Raw genomic sequence first — 22,298 nt, 5'->3', positions numbered from 1 at the left:
TCATTGATATGAGAGGAAAAAGAAAATGATAAATTTTTCAGGACTCGTGTGTATAATGATCGTGAAAAATGTATGTTCCCACTCATTAAGGAACGCACTGCATCATTTTCTATGTCTATTGTAAGTGGGACTTCAGCTGCTGCACACGATTCGAACTTTAATACTTCAGCGTACGAAGAGCAAAACCCATGGCTATACAGTGTGTCAATCAATAATTTAGACCCGAAATAATGATGCAATTGAACTGCTAATCCAACTTGCAATGGTGCCAATGCCGCTCTCGGTCGGATCGCTTGTACCAAGCACTGTCCTAATGACGCCGTCTTCAAAGCCTTAGTCTTGACAGAGATCAATTCATCCAACAGTAACTTCAATGAATCCGGTAGAAACTCCAGCATTTTATCCAGACTCCATATCTGTAGGATCCGGATAGTGCTCTTTGTCGTATATGTTGCACTTCTCGATTGTCTCACTCCTGATTATCGCTGCAGCCGCTGATATTATCCGGCATTTCTCGGATTCCGTGTCACCAGTACAGCGGGGGGGTGTCATGAAATTTCTGCAAAATTTTCGACACAGTTGTATTGAAGGTGACCACATTGGCTCTTCCATGTACATTTGAGATAGTAACTGCATCTCAGAACGTGTCCGTCAAACGCTGTTTGATATATTGGCAGCTGTATGGAGTTTCACATATTGCTCCCAAGCAAGCGCACATGTCTGGAATTGTCCACTGTACTTCATCATCACCAATCATCTCGTCTAAAACAATTAAGAAAGCATTCTCGGTAAGGACATCTTTTGGCCTACCTGCTCGCTTCCCTGGCGTTTCCTCATGCGAAAACTTCATCGGGATTTGCTTTCCAGTTCGGAAGTTCACGCTGCAAATTTGATGATTTTCAGCGTCGGCTGCGTGCAGATCGCCTGCCGATGATATCCTACCCATGACTGTTGTGGCCCACCTGTCTTTCCTTTCGTTGCACACCTTCAATATAGCCTCCTGGAACTCTAGGGTTCTCACAGTGAATGCGAGGTTCAGTCTGAAGTCCTTTGCCAAAATCTCACCTCCACATAAGCAGCAGTCACTCATGAAAGTGAACTGGGCCTGGGATCTTCGCTTCATTGGACTATGTATTGCACTTCCTGCAGACTGGTGCTTACGGCGGTCCTGCTCGATGAGCTTTTTGTTGCAGAAACGACTTCTACAAGCTACATGTACCTTCTCCCCTGGTCGAACATTGATGGTCAAATCACGTAGGACGGAAGCAGTATTTATTCCATCAGCTCCTTTCTCTGTTAACAAGGCAATCTGGTCTCCGTTATCGACGCTAACTCCACACACAGCACAGTCCCGTCCCTCCATTACCGGATCGGTTCCGTATACCAATCAGACGCACTACAAGGCCATATAAAATGTAATACAAGTGCTTGTCATCCAAGCCAGCGCCTAGTGAAAAAAATCGAATATTTTTCTACATTTTTCATCAAAAAAAATCCGATAAAAATCGCGTTCAAAATTGGGAAAACAATGATCGGAATGAGCAGATGATATTTAAGGGGGTCAAAAGTGACCTTCATTATATTCATTTGGAAATATGGAGGTCTGACATGGAATACAAACAGCGACTAGAACATTTCGGAATCGGCCATTTTTAAAGAAAAAAAATCATAATCATAATTAAAATTCGTTCCCACGCAAGCAAAGATTGAAAAGGTAAGGATGAAAACCAGCTACATTACATTATATGACCTTACAACACTATAATCTGTACGTGATGTGAAGAATTCGCTTCGCATAGACAATTGCTGACCGAAAATTGAGTTGAAGTGTTGGTAAACAAATTCTGTTACCATGGTTATCCGCCATTGTTCTGCACGGATACCAGGCAATTCATACCACTCCATTGGTTTCCGTGTGGGGAAGAAAGAAGTGGGGAAAGAAGAACATTTGTCCCTGGCAGATTCGAGTAGATTTTGGATATATATATATATATATATATATATATATATATATATATATATATATATATATATATATATATATATATATATATATATATATATATATATATATATATATACATATATATATATATATATATATATATATATATATATATATATATATATATATATATATATATATACACACACATATATATATATATATATATATATATATATATATATATATATATATATATATATCTGTGGGGGTCCTTCATAATGGAATAGGTTTAGTTTCTGTTGCAATTTGTTTGACGTATGACTTTATCTTTCTCCGCCTAAGGTGTTCCCAATGTTTTGGACACTGTGTGTATATACTGGTGTGGATCGGCGAGGTGGTGAGTGTCGCAATTTTTGGGACAAGCACTACCAGGTTATTAAAAACAACTCACCACCACATAACCACCAAATTATTAAAAACACCTCACCACCACATAACTACCAAGTTATTAAAAACACATCACCACCATATAACCACCAAGTTATTAAAAACACCTCACCACCACAGAACCACAAAGTTATTAAAAATACCTCACCACCATATAACCACCAAGTTATTAAAAACACCTCACCACCATGTCACCACCAAGTTATTAAAAACACCTCACCACCACAGAACCATAAAGTTATTAAAAACACCTCACCACCATGTAACCACCAAGTTATTAAAAACACCTCACCATGTAGCCACAAAGTTACGAAAAGCACCTCACCACCATATAACCACCAAGTTATTAAAAACACCTCACCACCACAGAACCACAAAGTTATTAAAAACACCTCACCACCATATAACCACCAAGTTATTAAAAACACCTCACCACCATGTAACCACCAAGTTATTAAAAACACCACCACCATGTAACCACAAAGTTACGAAAAACACCTCACCATCATATAACCACCAAGTTATTAAAAACACCTCACCACCACAGAACCTCAAAGTTATTAAAAATACCTCACCACCATATCACCACCAAGTTATTAAAAACAACTCACCACCATATAACTACCAAGTTATCAAAAACACCTCACCACCACCTAGCCACCAAATTATTAAAAACGCCTCACCACCTCATACCCGCCAGGTTATTAAACACACCTCCCCACCATGTAACCACCAAGTTATTAAAATCTCCCCACCACCACATATCCGCCAAATTAAAAAAACACCTCACCACCACATAACCACCAAGTTATTAAAAACACCTCACCACCATGTAACCACCAAGTTATTAAAAACACCTCACCACCATATAACCACCAACTTATTAAAAACACCTCACCACCATATAACCACCAAGTTATTAAAAACACCTCACCACCATGTAACCACAAAGTTACTAAAAACACCACCACCACAGAACCACAAAGTTATTAAAAATACCTCACCACTATATAACCACCAAGTTATTAAAAACACCTCACCACCATATAACTACCAAGTTATGAAAAACACCTCACCACCACATAACCGCCAAATTATTAAAAACACCTCACCACCACATAACCGCCAGGTTATTAAAAACACCTCACCACCACATAACCACCAAGTTATTAAAAACACCTCACCACCATGTAACCACCAAGTTATTAAAAACACCTCACCACCATGTAACCACCAAATTTTAAAAACACCTCACCACCATATAACCACCAAGTTATTAAAAACACCTCACCACCATATAACCACCAAGTTATTAAAAACACCTCACCACCATGTAACCACAAAGTTACTAAAAACACCACCACAGAACCACAAAGTTATTAAAAATACCTCACCACTATATAACCACCAAGTTATTAAAAACACCTCACCACCACATAACCGCCAAATTATTAAAAACACCTCACCACCACATAACCGCCAGGTTATTAAAAACACCTCACCACCATGTAACCACAAAGTTATGAAAAACACCTCACCACCACATAACTTCCAAGTTATTACACTCATACGGAGGTGGATGCACATTTTAAGTGGATGAGACATCTCCAGAGTGACCTACCGCACGGCACCGTGGGACCCAACAAAGGTGGAAACGTTCGTCTAGTGATCTAGTCGATGTGAAATTGAATGCACGTGTACTTTTTCCTGAAACGAACAACCAAGCAGCTTGGAGAGCACTTGCCAAGTGGCTTAAGCATTAAAGTAGTGTTTCTCAAAGTGGTCCCTACCGCCCCCCAGTGAGCGCTGGGAACTTTCAGGGGGGCACTCCAGACTCCACGAGTGGTAGGGGGCGCTAGCAATGATTTGGGGGGCACTGGCGATTTAGAGGAGCAGCGGCGATTAAGCCGCTGTCACACCTTGACGATTTAGCCAGCGTATGCCGACGTATGAAAAATTTGTCTAAAACGCTGGCACACGACGAATACGTTATGGGTAAGTTTTGTGTACGCGAAGAGCACGCTGGCATACGTCGTAGTACGCCGAGCTCGTCGACAAATTTTAACATGCTCAAAATTTTTCGACGTATGCCAGCGTATGACTCACACGTTCCGCATACGCTGGCCATAAGTTGTAGGCACGTTATGCGATGCGATCGTTGACACACGTCGACACACGTTACTTGTAAGTTACTCATAAGTCGAAACACGTCGAGGTAATGTTTAGCATACCCGAAACTTATTTCTCACCTATGAGTAACGTGTTGTAGGCACGTTACGCGATCGTTGACACACGTCGATACACGTTACTTGTAAGTTACTCATAAGTTGAAACACGTCGAGGTAGTGTTTAGCGTCAGTGTTCCAGACTCCATGGTTTTTTGTTTTTTTCTTTCTTTTTTTTTTTTCTTCGGCATGACGGTGATGTTGACACTTCGATTTCTAGTGCGGTTATAATATAATATAATTAATAGGCTGCCGCTCAACGATTTAAATCATAACCGCACTAGAAATCGAAGTGTCAACATCACCGTCATGCCGAAGAAAAGAAAAGAAAAAACCATGGAATCTACAACACTGACGGGTTCCTCCTGCGTGAACCCCATTTTTATATTCCAATTCCCCAAAACGCTGCCAATACGCCATTATACGGTAGCTGTAAGTTCGTAACACATTCAGTAAGTTCTGTGGTCGTCCGGAAGACGTCAAATACATCTACATACATCAATATGCATTGGAGATACGTTACACATAGGTTCAAAGCACATTAGTCATAGGTTCAAAGCACATGACTCATAGGTTAGAAATAAGTTTCGGGTATGCTAAACATTACCTCGACGTGTTTCGACTTATGAGTAACTTACAAGTAACGTGTGTCGACGTGTATCAACGAACGCATAACGTGCCTACAACTTATGGCCAGCGTATGCGGAACGTGTGCGTGACACGCTGGCATACGTCGAAAAATTTTCAGCATGCTTAAAATTTGTCGACGTACTCAGCGTACTATGACGGATGCCAGCGTGCTCTTAACGTATACAAAACTTACCCATAACATATTCGACGTGTGCCAGCATATTCAGCAAATTTTTCATACGTCGGCATACACTGGCTAAAACGTCAAGGTGTGACAGCGGCTTGACACTTCGATGTCTAGTGCGGTTATGATTTGAATCGTCGAGCCGCAGCCTTTTAATCGGCTATGCCACGTGATCGTCGGCGATACACTGCCGCGCTATGCATAAGTTAGACTATCGTTGGGCATAGGTTGTGAACGCCGACAACACGCGAAGCATTCGTTAGTATAAGTTATCTATTTGTTATCGAAATGTTCTGTGTACGTTACTAATACGTTATGCATACGTCCAACTCGTTATAAATACGCCCAAAACTGGAAAAAAAATCAATAGTTCAGCGTACGCCAGCGTTTTACATACATTTTGATACGTTGCCATACGCTGGTTAAAACGTCAAGGTGGAACAGCGGCTTAAAGGCTCTGTTACACCTTGACGATTTAGCCAACATATGCCTGACGTATGCAAAATTGGGCTAAAACACTGGCACACGTCAAATACGTTATGGGTAAGTTTGTATACATTAAGAGCACGCTGAAAAACACTGCCATACGTCGTAGAACGCTGGCTTTCATCGTTGTACTTTGCGGTTGTCCTCAAATTTTAGCATGCTTGAAATTTTACGACGTATGAGACGTACCATGAAATATGACAGCATACTTCATCGGTTTTCAGCGTGCTCTTAATGTATACACAACTTACCCATAACGTATTCGACGTGTGCCAGCTTGGTTCAGCAAATTTTTCATAGGTCAGCATACGCTGGCTAAATCGTCAAGGTGTGACTGCGATGTTGACACTTCCAATTCTCAGGCAGTTATGATTTAAATCGGCGTGCGGCAGGTTTTTAACAGGCTACGCCACGAGTTCTTCGGCGATACGTGCAGCGCGCTATGCCTAAGGTAAACTATCGTTGGGCATAGGTTGTGAACGCCGACAACAGGCTAAGCATTCGTTGGTACAAGTTATCTATAAGACAACGAAACGTTCTGTGCCCGTTACTAATATGTTATGCATACGACCAACACGTTATGAATACGACCAAAACTTTAAAAAACATCAAAATTTCAGCGTACGCCAACGTTTTACATACATTTTTATACGTTGTCATTGCTGGCTAAATCGTCAAGGTGTGACAGCGCCTTAAGGAGCGCTCATTGGGCTTCCTGCAGTCTGAACAGGTTACCCAGCGACATTCGGCAAATTGGCCATACAATGCCCGTTGCGGTCCTCCTCGTTTGCCGTGGCGCCATCCAGAGAGAAATTAAAGACAGGCAATGGGACATGTAGGCCTTTTTGTAAATAATGAACACATTTTAAAATGTATTTATTCTGAAAATCATTAAGTTCTTCAAGCATATTCCAGACTTGTTTACCAACAATGCAAGTCAGTGTTTTTTTTTTAATACACACATGGTGTGAATACCATATACATGTGTTATGATCTGGCAGCGCAATTCCCGGCGAGGAACGAGTACTGAGGCGGTGCGGCATTGTGTTTTAGGCGCACGCTGTTGTCGCTACCGTTGGAAATGTGAAGAAAATTTTTTTTTGATGCGCAGGGTGAAAATCGATGCGCGCACTGACCAGAGACCGGAAATCTTATATATTGTTTCCGAGTTTGTGGTTTCGTGTCGCGCTATCTTCGACTTTGTTCTGCGCTTGAGTAACGTGATATTCGGCTTACATTATCTCAATGACCATATGAGGTGCATGGTACAAAAAAAAGTAAATAAAATGGTTCTGAAACAGTGAAATCGTATTCCACTTACTGCATTAAAGTAAAATTACTACTGATACTCTGTATCAGTTCCTTTCTCAAACACACCCACCCCAACATGTCGCGCAGAGCGTGGGTTATGCTAGTATATAATTATTGTTTGGCCTTATCACTGGTGTTAGTCTTTCGACATCTTGGCGTATTGATTTCGTTATTCAAAAAAGCTTCGCGTCCGGTCGGCCTCAAAGAAAAAGTGTCGTCAGTAAATCCGTTGAATACATCAAGTATGGATCCATTCCATCCCTGAAGAACACGCAGTTACCGATGTGTTTGTTGTGTGGTATCACGCTGTCCAATGAAGCAATGAAACCATCTCGACCGAGCGAGCACCTGAGTAAAAAGCACAGTGATAAGGCTCGCGCAGAGGTCAGCTCTTTCCAATCGCTGAAAGAGAAATTTGAGAAACGATCCACGGTAACGACAATGTTCAAAGCCAGCCAAAGGCTCGTGGATAAAGGACTGGAAGCGTCGTATAAGCTGTCATTTCTCATCGCCAGATCTGGAAAACCGTATTCAATCGGCGAACAGTTGATCAAACCGGCTGTTGGGGAAGTGATAAAAACTGTTATGGGCTAGGATCCGTATCCAGTTGTCTCGTCGATTGCTCTCAGCAATGACTCCGTGGCCAGGCGGATTGATGAAATGTCATCAGATGTAGAATATAAGCTGTGTTGTGAGCTGAGAAGCACGCACTTCACCATCCAGCTGGATGAGTCCACTTTGCGTGACAGTGAAGCTCTGTTACTCTGCTACGTTCGCTTCATCCGTGATCAGGAAATGGTGGAAGAATTGTTTGTCCGCTCTCTCCAGACCGATATGAAGGGTTCTTCCATCTTCCAAACGTTGGAGAAGTACTTTACTGATAAGAACATACCGATGGAGAACATTCTCGCTTGCGCGACGGACGGGGCACCAGCAATGGTTGGCCGCCAGCGTGGTTTTATTGCGCTTCTGAAGAACCAGGTACCGTCCGTGTTTGCCATTCACTGTGTCGTGCACCGCCAGCATCTTGTAGCAAAAGCTCTCAGCCCCAGACTTCATACATCACTCCAAATAGTAATCAAAGCAGTGAATAAAATCAAGGTGTCGTCTCTGCATGATTGGCTGTTTTGTCAGCTTTGCCAGGAGAATGATGAACCATTCGAGAGGCTCTTGTTGCATACCGAAGTTCGATGGTTGTCCAAAAAGGCACTTGTTTGACCCGTTTCCATGCCCTCTTCTCGACAGTGGTCGAGTTTCTGTCGGAAATTGATACAGAGTTATCGGAGAAAGTGAATGTGATTGAGCATGATGTAGCTTACCTAGTGGACATATTCAGTATACTGAATGATGTCAACAAACAACTCCAAGGTGACCATATGACGCTGATTAAAGCAAAGAAAGTGATCGGCGCGTTCGTAACCAAGGCGACTCTGCACAGGGAAACCCTCAGCCGCAGAGATATGTACCACTTTCCCTGGTTGGCAAAGAAAAATGCTGTTTCTGATGAAGAGCTGCTCGTTTATTGCAATCACCTTGAGAAGATTCGTGGAGATATGGAGCAGCGTTTCAGAGATATGCTAGAACTGACGGTGCCAGCATGGGTGATCAACCCATTCAAATGTGACATTCGAGATGTGAAGCGTGAATTACAGGACGAAATTATCAATTTGTGGAATGATGTTGAGGCGAAGGCAAGATTCTCGCAGCATGAATACGGCAAATTCTGGATTTTGGAGCGGGGCGAATACCCCACAATGTGGACAGAGGCAGAACTGCTGCTGATGGCATTCCCCACATCATACCTCGTTGAAAGAGGGTTCAGCGCCATGATGGTGCTGCTGACCAAGTATCGAAACCGCCTTGTCATTACCAAGAGGGGCGATCTGCGTCTCTACCTCACTGAGATGGAGCCAGACGTTCGCAATCTCGCAGCGAGTCACCAAGCCTTCACACTAACGGTATTTGGGCCTGTGATAACAGATTCCCAGTTTGCTCACCTGGACCTGTTCTGCTGAAACATTGTAGATAGTGCAAAATAAAATAGAAAAGTAAAGGAAAAGTAAAGTAAAATAAAGTAAAATATTATTCAGAAAATATTTGGCTTCTGTTATTTTTGCTTCCTATCAACATAAATTCGGACTACCCTATTGCCCACTGGGTGTCCGACCACAAACGATAGGACAAGGGGGCATTGGGCCGGTCCAAGAGGGCAGAAGGGGCGGTAGTCAAAGAAAGTTTGAGAACCACTGCATTAAAGCAAGCACTCCAACGAAACAGTCGATATGAAACAGCTCCCTTGGCATGCAAATGACAATCACCGACCCACCCGTCATATTAAACATACACCTCCCGGAGACGTCCCAAATGTCATATTTGTCCAAATTGGACAAATTAACACTTTTCTAAGAGTCGGAACTGCTTGTAAGTTTGATTCTGGAACTTAAATTTTGTAATCCTTCTTAATTTCAGAGATACTCGTGGCGAACGCATATGCGGAAATGAAATAAAACAACGAACGCTGACATCTCCGGGTGTTTCTAAGCATTGCAATGTACCCAGCGATTCGTAGCTATGATGAACAGCTTGTTCCAAATCATGGTAAGGTTGAGCAAGTCAAAAAAACATGGTGGCTTCAGACCCCAGCAAGGTTCCCCAGGAAACGCTTGAACACCCTATCGAGAGCGGTGACCGAGGATGCGCCTGTTGAAGGATATAATTAAATAATGCCGTTAATTATCTTCAAAAGGGGTGTTTTAATTAACCCAAACACCCAATTTTCACTCTTGCTCTTCCTTGGAGTTTTCTTCGTATGCATGCAAAGTTCCAGGCTGCTAGGTTTCGTGGTTTTGGAGTTATGGAGGAGACACACTGACACACACTTAGTGTGTGTGTGTGTGTGTGTGTGTGTGTGTGTGTGTGTGTGTGTGTGTGTGTGTGTGTGTGTGTGTGTGTGTGTGTGTGTGTGTGTGTGTGTGTGTGTGTGTGTGTGTGTGTGTGTGTGTGTGTATACACACACACGCACACATCCAATCATCATCGTTGTACAGCCGTTTCCATGCTTGCATGTGTAAGCCGTGGTTCACCTAATGGCTGCTTTCCAGGCCGCACGATGCCTTGCCAGCCCTTATGTTAGGCCTTTAATTCGATGATCGTCTCTCAGCAACACATCCCATGTTTTCCTCGGACAGACTCTAGCTCTATTTCAGTAGCTCGCAGCAGCTCATCATTTAAACAGTTCCAACAACTCTCTACATCCTCTCCTACCATAGGGTTTCCAAGATTCATTTCCAGAAGTTCCCTATAGAAATGTTCCTTTACATTCTGATCTCTTAGTTTCCATACTCTTCTCCTTGGGACGTAATGTTTCCTCTTTTCCCTGCTCCAACTTAACTTCACATCACACACTCTCGGCCGATGTTGTAAGGCACATTCTTCTCCACCTATTGTTTTCACATCTTTAACCAACTTTCTATCTAATCTCCTCACTAGAAAGTAGTCTATCTGGCTCTTTATACCTCCTGACTCAAAAGTGATCAGTCTGCTTGGCCTTTTCTTAAACAATATGTTGCAGTCGACCATATCTGAAGCATCCCCAAACTGAAGTATTCTTACACCTTCAGTGTTTCTCACTCCGAAACCTGACCCACCATGCACACCCTCATATCCATTCAAATCCCCTCCGATCACAACTTCGCTCTCGCTTATCCCTGAAACAACATGCACAAGTGTGTCCCAAAACTCATCCTTCTCGTCCTCACTTAATCCTATCTGTGGGGCATATGTTGATACTACTGTTAATATATGCTTATCAAACAACAGTATTTGGACTATACCTCTTGCATTTACCCTCCTCACCTCCAACACCTTCTCCACCCACTTCTCAGTCACCATAATCTCAACACCACCAGTTCCAGAGTCACAACCTATCCAAAATAATTTGTACCTTTCATTTCTACCTGTGACCATTCTTGCAGCACCTCCCCTCCACCTTGTTTCTTGCACACAGCATACATCCACTCTTCTGTGGCTCAAAGTTTCCACTATCTCACCAGCTCCACCAGGCAAAGTACGTACCAACATTCAGACTTACAACTCTAACACCTATCTTGTCATGCCGAGTGGGTGTTTGATGCATGACAGGTTTGCTCCCATTTGTAATTTGTACAGCCATAGATTTCAAAGAAGAAGAAAGTGAGGGAACCTGAGAATAAAAGCCACCCTCCACGGTATATGCCAAAGCAACCCCAGACATCAGCGTGCTTACATGACCTGATGGTGTAACATCAGCAGTCCAGTGGCCTCATGGGTGACCCACCCCAGCCCACTTCAGGGACACCCATCCATGCATTACATGGCACTAAAGCAGACGGGGTATTATTCACCTGCTGATAGAGCAGCCTCCCAGTACGCTACGACTGGATTCAGGATCCTGTACTATCAGGCGGTAAGTGCCAACGTGTTAAAACACACACCCTGTACCTTCTCAGCAATGCAGCAACACTGCCCAGTGTCAACATGGCAACTAACTCAGATAGGGAAGCACAAAACTCAAGTCCCCATTTCACCAAAAGGCATATTTGTGGCACGTTTTTGTGGCTGGATGCCCTTCCTGATGCCACCACAGTATCAGCTGTGGGTCTAGCCTTTGTCTAAAGAGACATACCCTACAAGGCAGCAGGGGGATTCGCAATAAGAGTTTCCTTCTCCTCTTATTGACTGCCTCTCCTTATGGACTGCCTACCAACACTAAAGAGCTCCACCTGCCCTCGTTTGGTTGGTGAGTGCAAAAGCATGTTCTCACATCTGAGAACCATCCACATTACACCTCTACGGTACCAACTTACTCTGAGATCCTCCAGACATTTAGCCAGTGACCTCAAGAGCACTGTTACCGTGGTGCACCACGAGGAGGTAGTCTGGAAGTCTTGGCGAGAGTGGTGGCTATGTATCGGAAGGAAGGACTCACACACTCGGCCTTCTTTTCACTCAGAGCTATCCGGAGGCCGTAGCTAAAAGCAAGGCATGGTAAACCGCAGCTCACCTTACTACAGCACTAAACATATACACTTGCCCTGTGGGAAACCAACATACATATATACAAGTCTGAAGACGACGATGGTTCACGAGCGGTATTTGACGATGTAGATTGTTTCAGAAGTCAACGATGAGACAATGTGATCATTTTTGACCAAGTTATAAAAATGATCAACATGATGTGGTACGAGTGACGGATTATTAGCTGCAAAATGTCGAAAACCCGGTTTCGTTCAACAACTTTAAAAATTTGACCTTTGCATAACCTTTAAAGGTCACAAAGCAATGTTGTGGACATGAAAATAAGGAAACAGGATACGTGTTATAGCTTATTGGAGTTAGTTCGTCGAAGGTCGAAAACCCGGTTCGATTCCCACAACTTTGAAAATTTGACCTTTGTGACCTTCAAAGGTCAAGAATTATGACCTTTGGTGCAAAACTTCCTCTGGAACATTCCAGGAACAATATAACGTCATATAGGCTATATGGCATTTCGCATTCATCGGATTATCCATACTTTGATGAAATCAGCGTAAAAACAAACTTGAACGGGGCGCCACGGGCAAGGTGTTCGAGATAGAGCAAAATGGTTTCAAGACTTTCGGTGGGGAATGACCTAAAGATTATGCATAAAAAATATTGTCATCCTAGCTCTCAAAGTTTGGGCGGTCGTATGATTTTTATGTCAAAATTCGAAATTTTCTAAGTTCGTGACCTTGTGACCATGACCTTGGGACGAAAATGAAAAAAAAAAAAAAATCGAGCTCCGTGGGGCTATGCAGGTGCCATTGGGCTAACCAAATACCGAAAACCCCTGCCAGATTCGACAAACCCCCTAGGAGAAGATGCAAATTGAAATCGGCTACCCCCTAAAAACACAATTCGCAATTTTCTAAGTTCATGACCTTGTTGCCTTGACCTTGGGACGAAAATGAAAAAAAAAAAATCGAGCTCCGTGGCGCTATGCAGGTGCCATTGGGCTAACGAAATACCGAAAACCCCTGCCAGATTCGACAAACCCCTCGGAGAAGATGGATTTTTATGTCAAAATCGCAATTTTCTAAGTTCGTGACCTTGTGACCTTGACACGAAAATGAAAAATCGAGCTCCGTGGGGCTATGCAGGTGCCATTGGGCTAACCAAATACTGAAACCCCTGTCAGATTCGACAAACCCCCTAGGAGAAGATGCAAATTGAAATCGGCTACCCCCTAAAAACACATGTTTTTTGGGCGTGGCTCTGCCCATAATGGGGGCACCAAGCCCGTTTTCAGGAAAACACAACTAGATCATGATATAAACCTCCCACCAAAATTTTGTCAGGATCGGATCAAAACCCACGGAGCTATGCTCGGGACAGACAGACAGACAGACAGACACACAACAATAACAAATATAGTGGTCACTTATTTTTTTCGTGAACCAATATATATATATATATATATATATATATATATATATATATATATATATATATATATATATATATATATATATATATATGTATATGTATATATATACATATAGATACATGCATACATATATATTCAGTGTCCTGTATATTATTATAATAAACAAAGTTTTGAATGTTAGGAAAACAAAATCTGAGCTCCAGAGACCGAACACATACCTTGTCCATTGCAAAGAGTGTCTGGTACTGTGGGACAAGAGCATTTCGTGGTTGTGTCAGGACTTTTACTAACATAGCTTCGGTGACGGCCTGTAATGGTACCAGTATAGGAAACCGGCCCACAAACTCTGGAATCAACCCAAACTGTACGAGATCCCTGGGATCCACATCATGCTCGGTGTTGCTTCCATCATCATGTGGTTTAGCAGACATCCCTTCGCTGCCATTCTCCGGTTGTCCTTGGTGTGACAAATCACCATTCACTTTCATGGCCTGTTTTTGTGGACCAAAGCCTAAAATCTGAAAAAAAAGTTGCAACAGGTGCACAATGTGTAAAAATTAATCTATTTACTTAAAACCAATGCCCAATTATTTTAATTCATTAATGCTGAGAAAATAAAAACCCAAAGTACGTACGATAACTTTAAAAAATCCTTCACAATAACAAAGACATCATGTCCTGCTCCACCAGCACACGCTTGATTCGTGCTCGTGAACGATTTATCAAATGGTTGAGTGTTACATTTCTGTTGCCTTTTGCATTACTGCTGACATGTCAGATGCGCCGCATTATACGTGATATCATGCACATAGATGTGGCTTTGCGTGTTTGTGACACAGCATTGCAGACTGAGGAATTAAGACCTTGCTATACAGTCAGTATCTTATTGCCTTCTCCAAATGATTATCATTTGGTTGTTCAACCGATAGACCACAAAACAAGGCCTGATGAAAAGTTTCATTTATAGACGATAATTCTTATTCACGAGTGGAATGCGTGCGTGTCGTCTTCAATGCATACCATGACTTTTAATCAAATTGCTGGTTGCCTGATTTGATACATCACAAAAAAAAGTCCACGAATTTTGCATTTCCAGTGCAATTTCCTAAAGCTAAATGAGTGCATCCTCTGTCAGACAATGATCATTTTGGACACAACTTCAAGGTCTATCGGCTAGATACCTCGTATCCCCTTTACTTCGTCCACAATCCGCTGTTCATAGACTATGCAATCATACATCATCACTGATCATAGACCATACACGATGATCAGAGACTTAGCCTCTGCTCACTTCCAATACGATGACCACTTCCATTCAATCATCTCAGTCTCCTTCACCCAGTTTCAGTCTGTGGTGAAACACAAAGTCCCTTGATATCTATATATAATGGAGGGAAAGTATGTATTGTTACGGCCTGGGGTTCAAGGTTCGCCACGAGGGGAAGCACTCGAGTTCCTCCCGAACTCCCAGTCCCGAGGCTACCAGTTGCAGATAACTGCAGCCTGGTGGGTTGTTAAACAACCACGAATGTTGATTGGTACTGCCAATCCTGGTAGGGTGTCACTGCTTCATGTGGGTACCTTAGCTTTGGACTGCCGTGCCAAGCGAGTTTCGTGCCCTCAACGCACACCTGGATGACTGCCGAGCGATACAGTGAGTATACACTGGCTAACGAGAGCAAATCATGTGGGGTAGAACTTCCTGATGAACACTACATGCGGACTATAGTGGATTAATGGAGGAAAGGACGCGATGAACTGGGTACATTCACCATAATAAACATGTTTATTTTCAGCAAGAGCAAGGAAAGGTATGTGGAACAATAAGCAAAGGCTTTTAATTCACAGCAATGCAATTATTTACAAAAGAGAACACAGTGCAAAGCTATCCCGTTCTGATCTCATACAATCTTAACTTATATGAACATGACAGACACCATCAGAATCGTCCCCGTGGAAAGTTGGAATAGCAAAGAAGACGAGAAAAAGTACAAGGTGTTTGTGATCTCTTAATTACCCGGTGAGGCCAGCGGACCTGTGTAAACTCAGTTGCTGAGGAGGGGGAAGGGAGGAGGAAAACTGAGGATGTCTATGGTGTGTGGTCAGGGGAGGTGCGGTGATGTGCAGGTGAAGTGCAGAGAGGAAGGTGTGAAGATGTGGATGAAGGGGGATTGGAAATAAAGCAAAGAATGTGTGAAAAGATAATCCTAAAGTGAAGTGTAAAGAGGTCTGCACATGTAAATGTCCAGGTTGTCTCATACTGCGCTAGGTCTGGTGCCTGTCTCTTCTAGCTATCCTGCAATCCTCTCTGTGGGCTCCATTCCTCTCTGTCCAGCTCCCCTCAGTAGGAATGCACCGACCAACCAACCAAGCTGAGTTGAACCAGAGAACAGAGAGCGACGTAATGCTTGCCAGAAAACCAAGTGAACCTAATGTGCGGGGCACACAGCCCCTTATAATTCCCTGGTGGGGGGGTGGAGCTTGGGAGCGGATCAGGCAGAGCGATGGGTGTTTTCCCACACCCTCAGTGGTGTGTGGGCCATTACCACGCCATTGGCCCTGCCCGTGTGTTGATTCGGCAGCGGAAATAGCCCCATTTGGCTGAAGGCAAATGGGGCTATTTCCACTGCCGAACCATCGTATTTGGTCACGCGCCTCGGACGTGAACGTGCTCTGAACACACAATGAGGGCCACAATTGAGCGGAGCATCAGGACTACTTACTTGACATTGAACGGTCTCGCGCATGCTCACGCCCCAAGTTTGACGCTGGAACATCCAGAGACAAGCGCCGGCAATGGCATGCCACGCTCCCCCGTCCCTGTTGGTCCCAAAAGGCAGTAGTGATTGTCAGTGGTGACCGTATGATGTCAGCGTAGTGGTGAGCTTTTGTTGTGATTCGTGGTGGTGGAGGTGGTCGTTCATTGTGGCTGTTAATGGTGAGTGCAGGCGAGCTTGGGTTGTGGTTCGAACATGTGGGGATTATTATGAAGGCATCTTCTTGGTGTATGAACTGTTGAAATGTTGGGGTTTGAGTATGGCGAGGGCTGAGGTGTCATGTTCGTTGGATTATGGCGTGTGATTTGAAGAGATTTTTGCGCACATATGCAAATGACTTGCCTGTTGCTATGGTCTGCATGCTTACATGATAGAGAGCTCGTGTGTGCAGCGAAGTAAAATAGATAAAGAATGGGAAGAAAGACCGACCTAAAGGCCACGCAACACATATGATCCATAAGCACGACACATCAGGGAAGGACTATCGAGAACAAATACTAATGAAATAACTATCTTGGGAACTACAATATATTGTGTGCCATTTCCTTGGAGGAGTGCCGGTTTCGTAGAACCGCAACAATCCGTTCCATGTTGTGCGTTTCATCTACTCAGAAAGGATTTGACCTATTGAGCTGAAACTTTCAGGGATTACTCAGGACACCATGAAGGCGTGTTTCCTGAACATTAATTTGATTCCATCAAGTTTTGAAAAAAACTACATCACCCATCTTGGCATTTCCTTCCTTTGGTCAGGGGGAGGGAGGGGGGTGAGGAGTGTGGGTGGTGCAATTGGTATTATCCAAACTATATAACCATAATGTATTATATATATATATATATATATATATATATATATATATATATATATATATGCACATAAGCAGTATGTACGCGTTTGCTTCATGTACGTAACCCAGGTTATTTTTGGGAGTGATTGAGGCAGCGGTCTGTTGCCTATACACCACCCAAATAAAGGGATGTGTCAGAAGAATGTGTTGCACACTTAAAACAAGATCGTCCTTTGCGCGGGTATTCTGCTATGGTATTAATCTATCTACTAGCCGAAACCCCGTCACAGACGGATTCCGTTCCATGAGCCCAATATGACAACCAGTGGCGGCTCTTGTAAGAGCCGGATCCCAGTCGATGTACTCCATGGCCTTACCTAATGAGGCCTACAAAACGTCCTTGTACAAGACATTTTTGGTGTACACTTCTCCTTGTGAAGAAGTCCCCTGATTTGTGTACGTGTCTACTTTGATGTACAAACACCGTGTCAAAACTTCTCAGGTCACAGTACCGAGAAAAACGTGACGCGACTGCTAGGAGGAGCACAAAATTGGTCCTTCAGTATTAATATATAGATAATTCCAGCAATCTGTGTGTGTGTGTGTGTGTGTGTGTGTGTGTGTGTGTGTGTGTGTGTGTGTGTGTGTGTGTGTGTGTGTGTGTGTGTGTGTGTGTGTGTGTGTGTGTGTGTGTGTGTGTGTGTGTGTGTGTGTGACCGCTGTTTCTCGACAACCACTGGTCCAATCTAATTGATCCAGGTATATTGCTGGGGACCTGAGTGTGTGCCTTTTCAAAGTTTCATATTAATCGGACAAGTGGTTCTCAAGTTATGGCCATTTATTTACCAAACCAATGACAGGACACGTTGATGCGTAGGTGTGGCCGATGGGGAAAGGGCGCCATTTAGTTACCAATGACAGGACACGTTGCTGCGTAGGCATGGCCGTTGGGGAAGAGATCCTCAGCCGCATTCCCCATTACGGGTTACAACGTACGGACTTCCGGATAGTGATGACTTACTGTATTCCAATAATTTCTCGATTTCTTATGCGCATTTATAGATAAACACAATGCCCCAATCCAGTCGTCGTTTACGAGAGCGAAGGAACGGCCTGTGTATTTGTTTGAAATATATTTATTTATTTTTTGCACGTACGGCCACGCACGTACAGCCGCGCACGTACGGGCACTCGAGAGCGAAGGAACGGCCTGTGTAGTTGTTGTTTCAGGCACGCGGTTTGAAAGTTTTTTTTGTTGTTGTTGCACATTCGGCCACGCACGTACGGGCACGCACTAGTAATCATAAAGATAATAACATAACCCCCCTCCCCCACTCATTTGGTGATTTTGCCCTTGGCCACTCGCAAGGGTATGCGCCCTTGGCCACTCCCATCGGGGGCACGTGCTTCACGTGGTTATAACACAAGACTGTATTTATGTATCCATTGAGCTTCATGTGCAGTTATCTTGCCTCAGATTGGGGTCTTGTGCGCTGACCATGTTCATCAGTTGTACATGGGGATCCTTTTTGTCCCCCTCCGACAAGATCGGAGACGGGGAACATTAAAATGAGATCCGTCTGACCGACCGATCATCCGTCCATGTACTTTTGTGTACACGATGTGTCAAAAACCGTTGAACATTTAGCTTTCATATTTCAGATATATATTCCTCATGACATTATCTCAACTTCATTTGATCATGGCGGTGATTGGCTGAATTATGTTGCCATGGCAATCATCTCGGTAACTAGACTTGTGTGCATTTCAGAAACCGTTCAAGATTTAGTTTTCACGAGACGACCCGTGAACCTGTTGGGTTCCCGTTGTGACAGCGGTTGATAAAAAAAAAAATCATTACAAAAAAATTAAAAAATAGCTCCAATGAACTATACCGCTGAGGTTGTTTGCATTGATCAAATAATCCTGAAGAGTGCTTGACTGAATCGGGAATTGATTTTTTAATATTTTTTTTCGTTGCACGATTTGAACAAAGCTTGATATTGCGTGTCAATGTGAAAAAAAAAAAACGGAGAAAAGAAAGTCGAAGAAATTATTGTGCGTAATCTTCGAAATAAATTTTATTTATTAATGAACACAGAAGTATGAGATCAAAATGGCGATGTTTATTTCATGCTTAAAAATAAATCTTTCTTTTTCAATACTAAATGTTTGAAATTTTTAAATAAATAATTTCAAGAAAAAATAAAAAAAGATAGCTCCAGCGAACTATCCCACTGAGGTTGTTTGCATTGATCAAATTCTCCCGAAGAGTACTTGACTGAATCGGGAATTGATTTTTAAATAATTTTTTTCGTTGCCCGATTTTAACAACATTGATATTGCACACCGCAGGCGAATGGTGAATAAGGTGGGCTGAAAATTTTTGTGCGATCGTGTACCGTTTCGGCTGTATTTCGGGAACATACATATATACAAGATGAGAGTTTGAGTAATATATAGATATTACACAGATCTATTCCTCATACCACCCAAAAGGTGGGGGGTGGTGGGGGGAAATCGAGAGTATCAGCTACTGGTAGTTTTTTTCTTCAAAAATATGAAATTCTCAATGACTTGGTGTGTTCCCTCAAAAGTTATACTCTGTATTGGGAGGGAGTCTTTTAAATTTATTTTGCACAAGTTAAACGCAGTCGTTATTTCACAATTTGTTACAACTTTCTTAACCTCTCACCTTTTCATTGCGTCTGTGAGCAAGGATCTCGTCCATCCCGCTGAATGCCCCCGATGCTACAAAGAGAATGTTGCTCGTATCCAACTGCACGGAATCACCCTGCAGTCGCTGAGATTGTCGGTCGGGGATATTCACTATGGTTCCTTCTAACATCTTTAGCAGGGCCTGCGACAGAACACAACACTCTTCAATCTGTTGCTGCACTGCCAGGCCAGCAAACTTACCATTTTCATGACATGAACAAATAGTGTCCTGCTTGTTTACAAAAATGCACTTTGTCCCTATATTGATGAATATCAATTTTTGCCGGCGGTTCAGTCTGATAATTTGAGTGCCCACTTTGCACTTGAATTAATGATCCCATGGCACTACATGAAGAGAGTTGAGACTTGGATTGATGAGCGATCAATTGAACTTTGTTACCGAGGGAAAATTCAGAGGGGCGATTATTTACTGGGGGAACATATTCTTAAACCCTTGCTAATTAACACGACACCACCCCCTCATGTGGTGACACGTAACACTTAAACTCACAGGTTCCATAATTAATCACATCGAAATTCCTCCTACACGTCCACGGACGAAGCAACTCCACACAATGCTATATTCCCCATTAAATTCTTCCATCTACCTCCACAACTGTAACACTATACACACACACACACACACACACACACACACACACACACACACACACACACACACCGTATATCATTTTTGGCCCTATCTCTCAATGTTGAAGAATCACTTGAATAATTAAAAAATATTCTCGAATCCAAATCTTCTCGAATCACACACCCAAACCTGTTCACCAAGTTTCAACCAAATCCATCGACAACTTTTTGAGATACCGTGTTATTCATCGTTTTTAGCCCCATCACTCAATGGTGAAGAATCACTTTTTTAAAATTCTCATTTCTGAATCTGTATTTTCACCAAAATCTAATCATTTCATCCTTGTGACGCACCCAACATGTCCACCAAATTTTGTCCAAATCCGTCCACAACTTTTTGAGGTATCCTGTTCACAAATAAATAAAACGACAGACACACACAAACAAACAGACAGGGGTGAAAGCATAACCTCCACCCACCTTTTGTGATGGAGTTAATAAAACGCAGGCAAACTGTCCATCCGAAAGTGCTGTGCTAACCAATATGGAACCTGAGGAAGTCCCAGTGAAGCGACGACATCGCTCACATTGTGCTCCAGAACGAGCGATAGTGCCATACCAACGCAAACCTCCAGCAAGAAAACTCAAGTATGCCTCGTACACTGTAGTTGAGCCAGATAATATTGTACTGTCAATAAGGAAAGGTTCTCTGTGGTATCTCTTCTGTTCCATCCATTCAAAAACTCCCACAAGAAGGTGGAACTCTGATCTGCTATGTGATGCACTGTCGATCGAGTGCATCATATATCTGGTCCAGCCATGAGACGTCGAAACGACTTCACCAAGATGCTGCTGTCCATATCAATCAAATCATCATTTATGCAGTTCTTGGCAGATGAATGGGGTTCATCACGGTCCAATTCCATCATAGAAGGACACACTATCTACTTTGGGTTGGAGGAACGATGTCACCAGTACCAGGTATGTAAAACAATGAATGATATGATGCATATCGTGTTGTAGTAGACCATATTGATGTTAAAACTGCCTGTTATATAAACAAAGATAATACCATGAAATCAATTTATCCCTTTCAGAAAAACCAATAATAGTAAATACCTACAAAGATTAAGTTTGGATTAAGTCAGTGTTTGTACGTTGCTAAAAACAAAACAAAAAACAAGGCTAATCAATCAGATTTACCCTGGTATCTCATATGTACATAATTAGAGAAATAGAACTATTCAGGATTTTCAAGATGATGAATAAACAGTGGTCTATATGGATGTGAAATTATTACATGTTTGATATTTTATTCCACCTGAATGACAAATGTATTCATAAGAGAGATCCATAATGTTTATAAAAGAAAGAGTAAGTGACCTTGTCTGTTGCCAGGTACAGGGGACAGTGTCTTTGAGACATCAGTCATCCCTGAACTGGAGAGTCACCATGAAGTGGCAGATACATGACTTGTCTTCCATACACACTATGATATGAGGAACTGCACACAACCCACAAACTTTGTGGTGTGAGCTGATGATACAGATGTCTTTGTACCGTTTCTGTACCACATGCAGAATTCTCCTACTGAGCAGGTAACTGTCTACCTGGATATGGGGCTTGACGGGAAGAACAATCGGTGGCTGGTCAATGTATCCAGGCGAGCAGACATCTTCGGTCCAGATTAGTGCACCGCCTTGCCCTCATACCATGCTTGCACCGGTGGTGACTTCTCAGCAGTTGGA

The 22,298-nt window shown here is 42.8% G+C and overlaps 1 protein-coding gene across 4 annotated transcripts in view; it reads right to left on the bottom strand.

Annotated features, from left to right (window-relative positions):
* LOC147020839 (ATP-dependent clpX-like chaperone, mitochondrial) overlaps positions 1 to 22,298 on the bottom strand; it is a 94,778-nt gene that overhangs the window by 34,550 nt on the left and 37,930 nt on the right. For 2 of the 4 annotated variants that reach the window (XR_015061978.1, XM_085896513.1), the window contains exons 10-11: positions 19,937 to 20,101; positions 13,895 to 14,194 (exon numbers count right to left, since the gene is read on the bottom strand). Coding sequence is in view for 3 of the 4 variants with exons in the window: in XM_085896513.1 (XP_085752639.1) it covers positions 13,895 to 14,194; positions 19,937 to 20,101 (465 nt within the window). In the remaining variant the exon portion in view is untranslated. The remainder of the gene's footprint in view (positions 1 to 13,894; positions 14,195 to 19,936; positions 20,102 to 22,298) is intronic. The other 2 variants (XM_085896515.1, XM_085896514.1) reach the window with 2 other exon arrangements.

This window comes from Eptatretus burgeri, chromosome 9, assembly GCF_056783735.1.
Source record: "Eptatretus burgeri isolate ZD-2024b chromosome 9, Ebu_testis_v1, whole genome shotgun sequence".
Classification (NCBI taxonomy): Eukaryota; Metazoa; Chordata; class Myxini; order Myxiniformes; family Myxinidae; genus Eptatretus; species Eptatretus burgeri.
The sequence above is the reverse complement of the archived record's forward strand: the minus strand, read 5'-3'. Positions and strand labels throughout refer to the sequence as shown.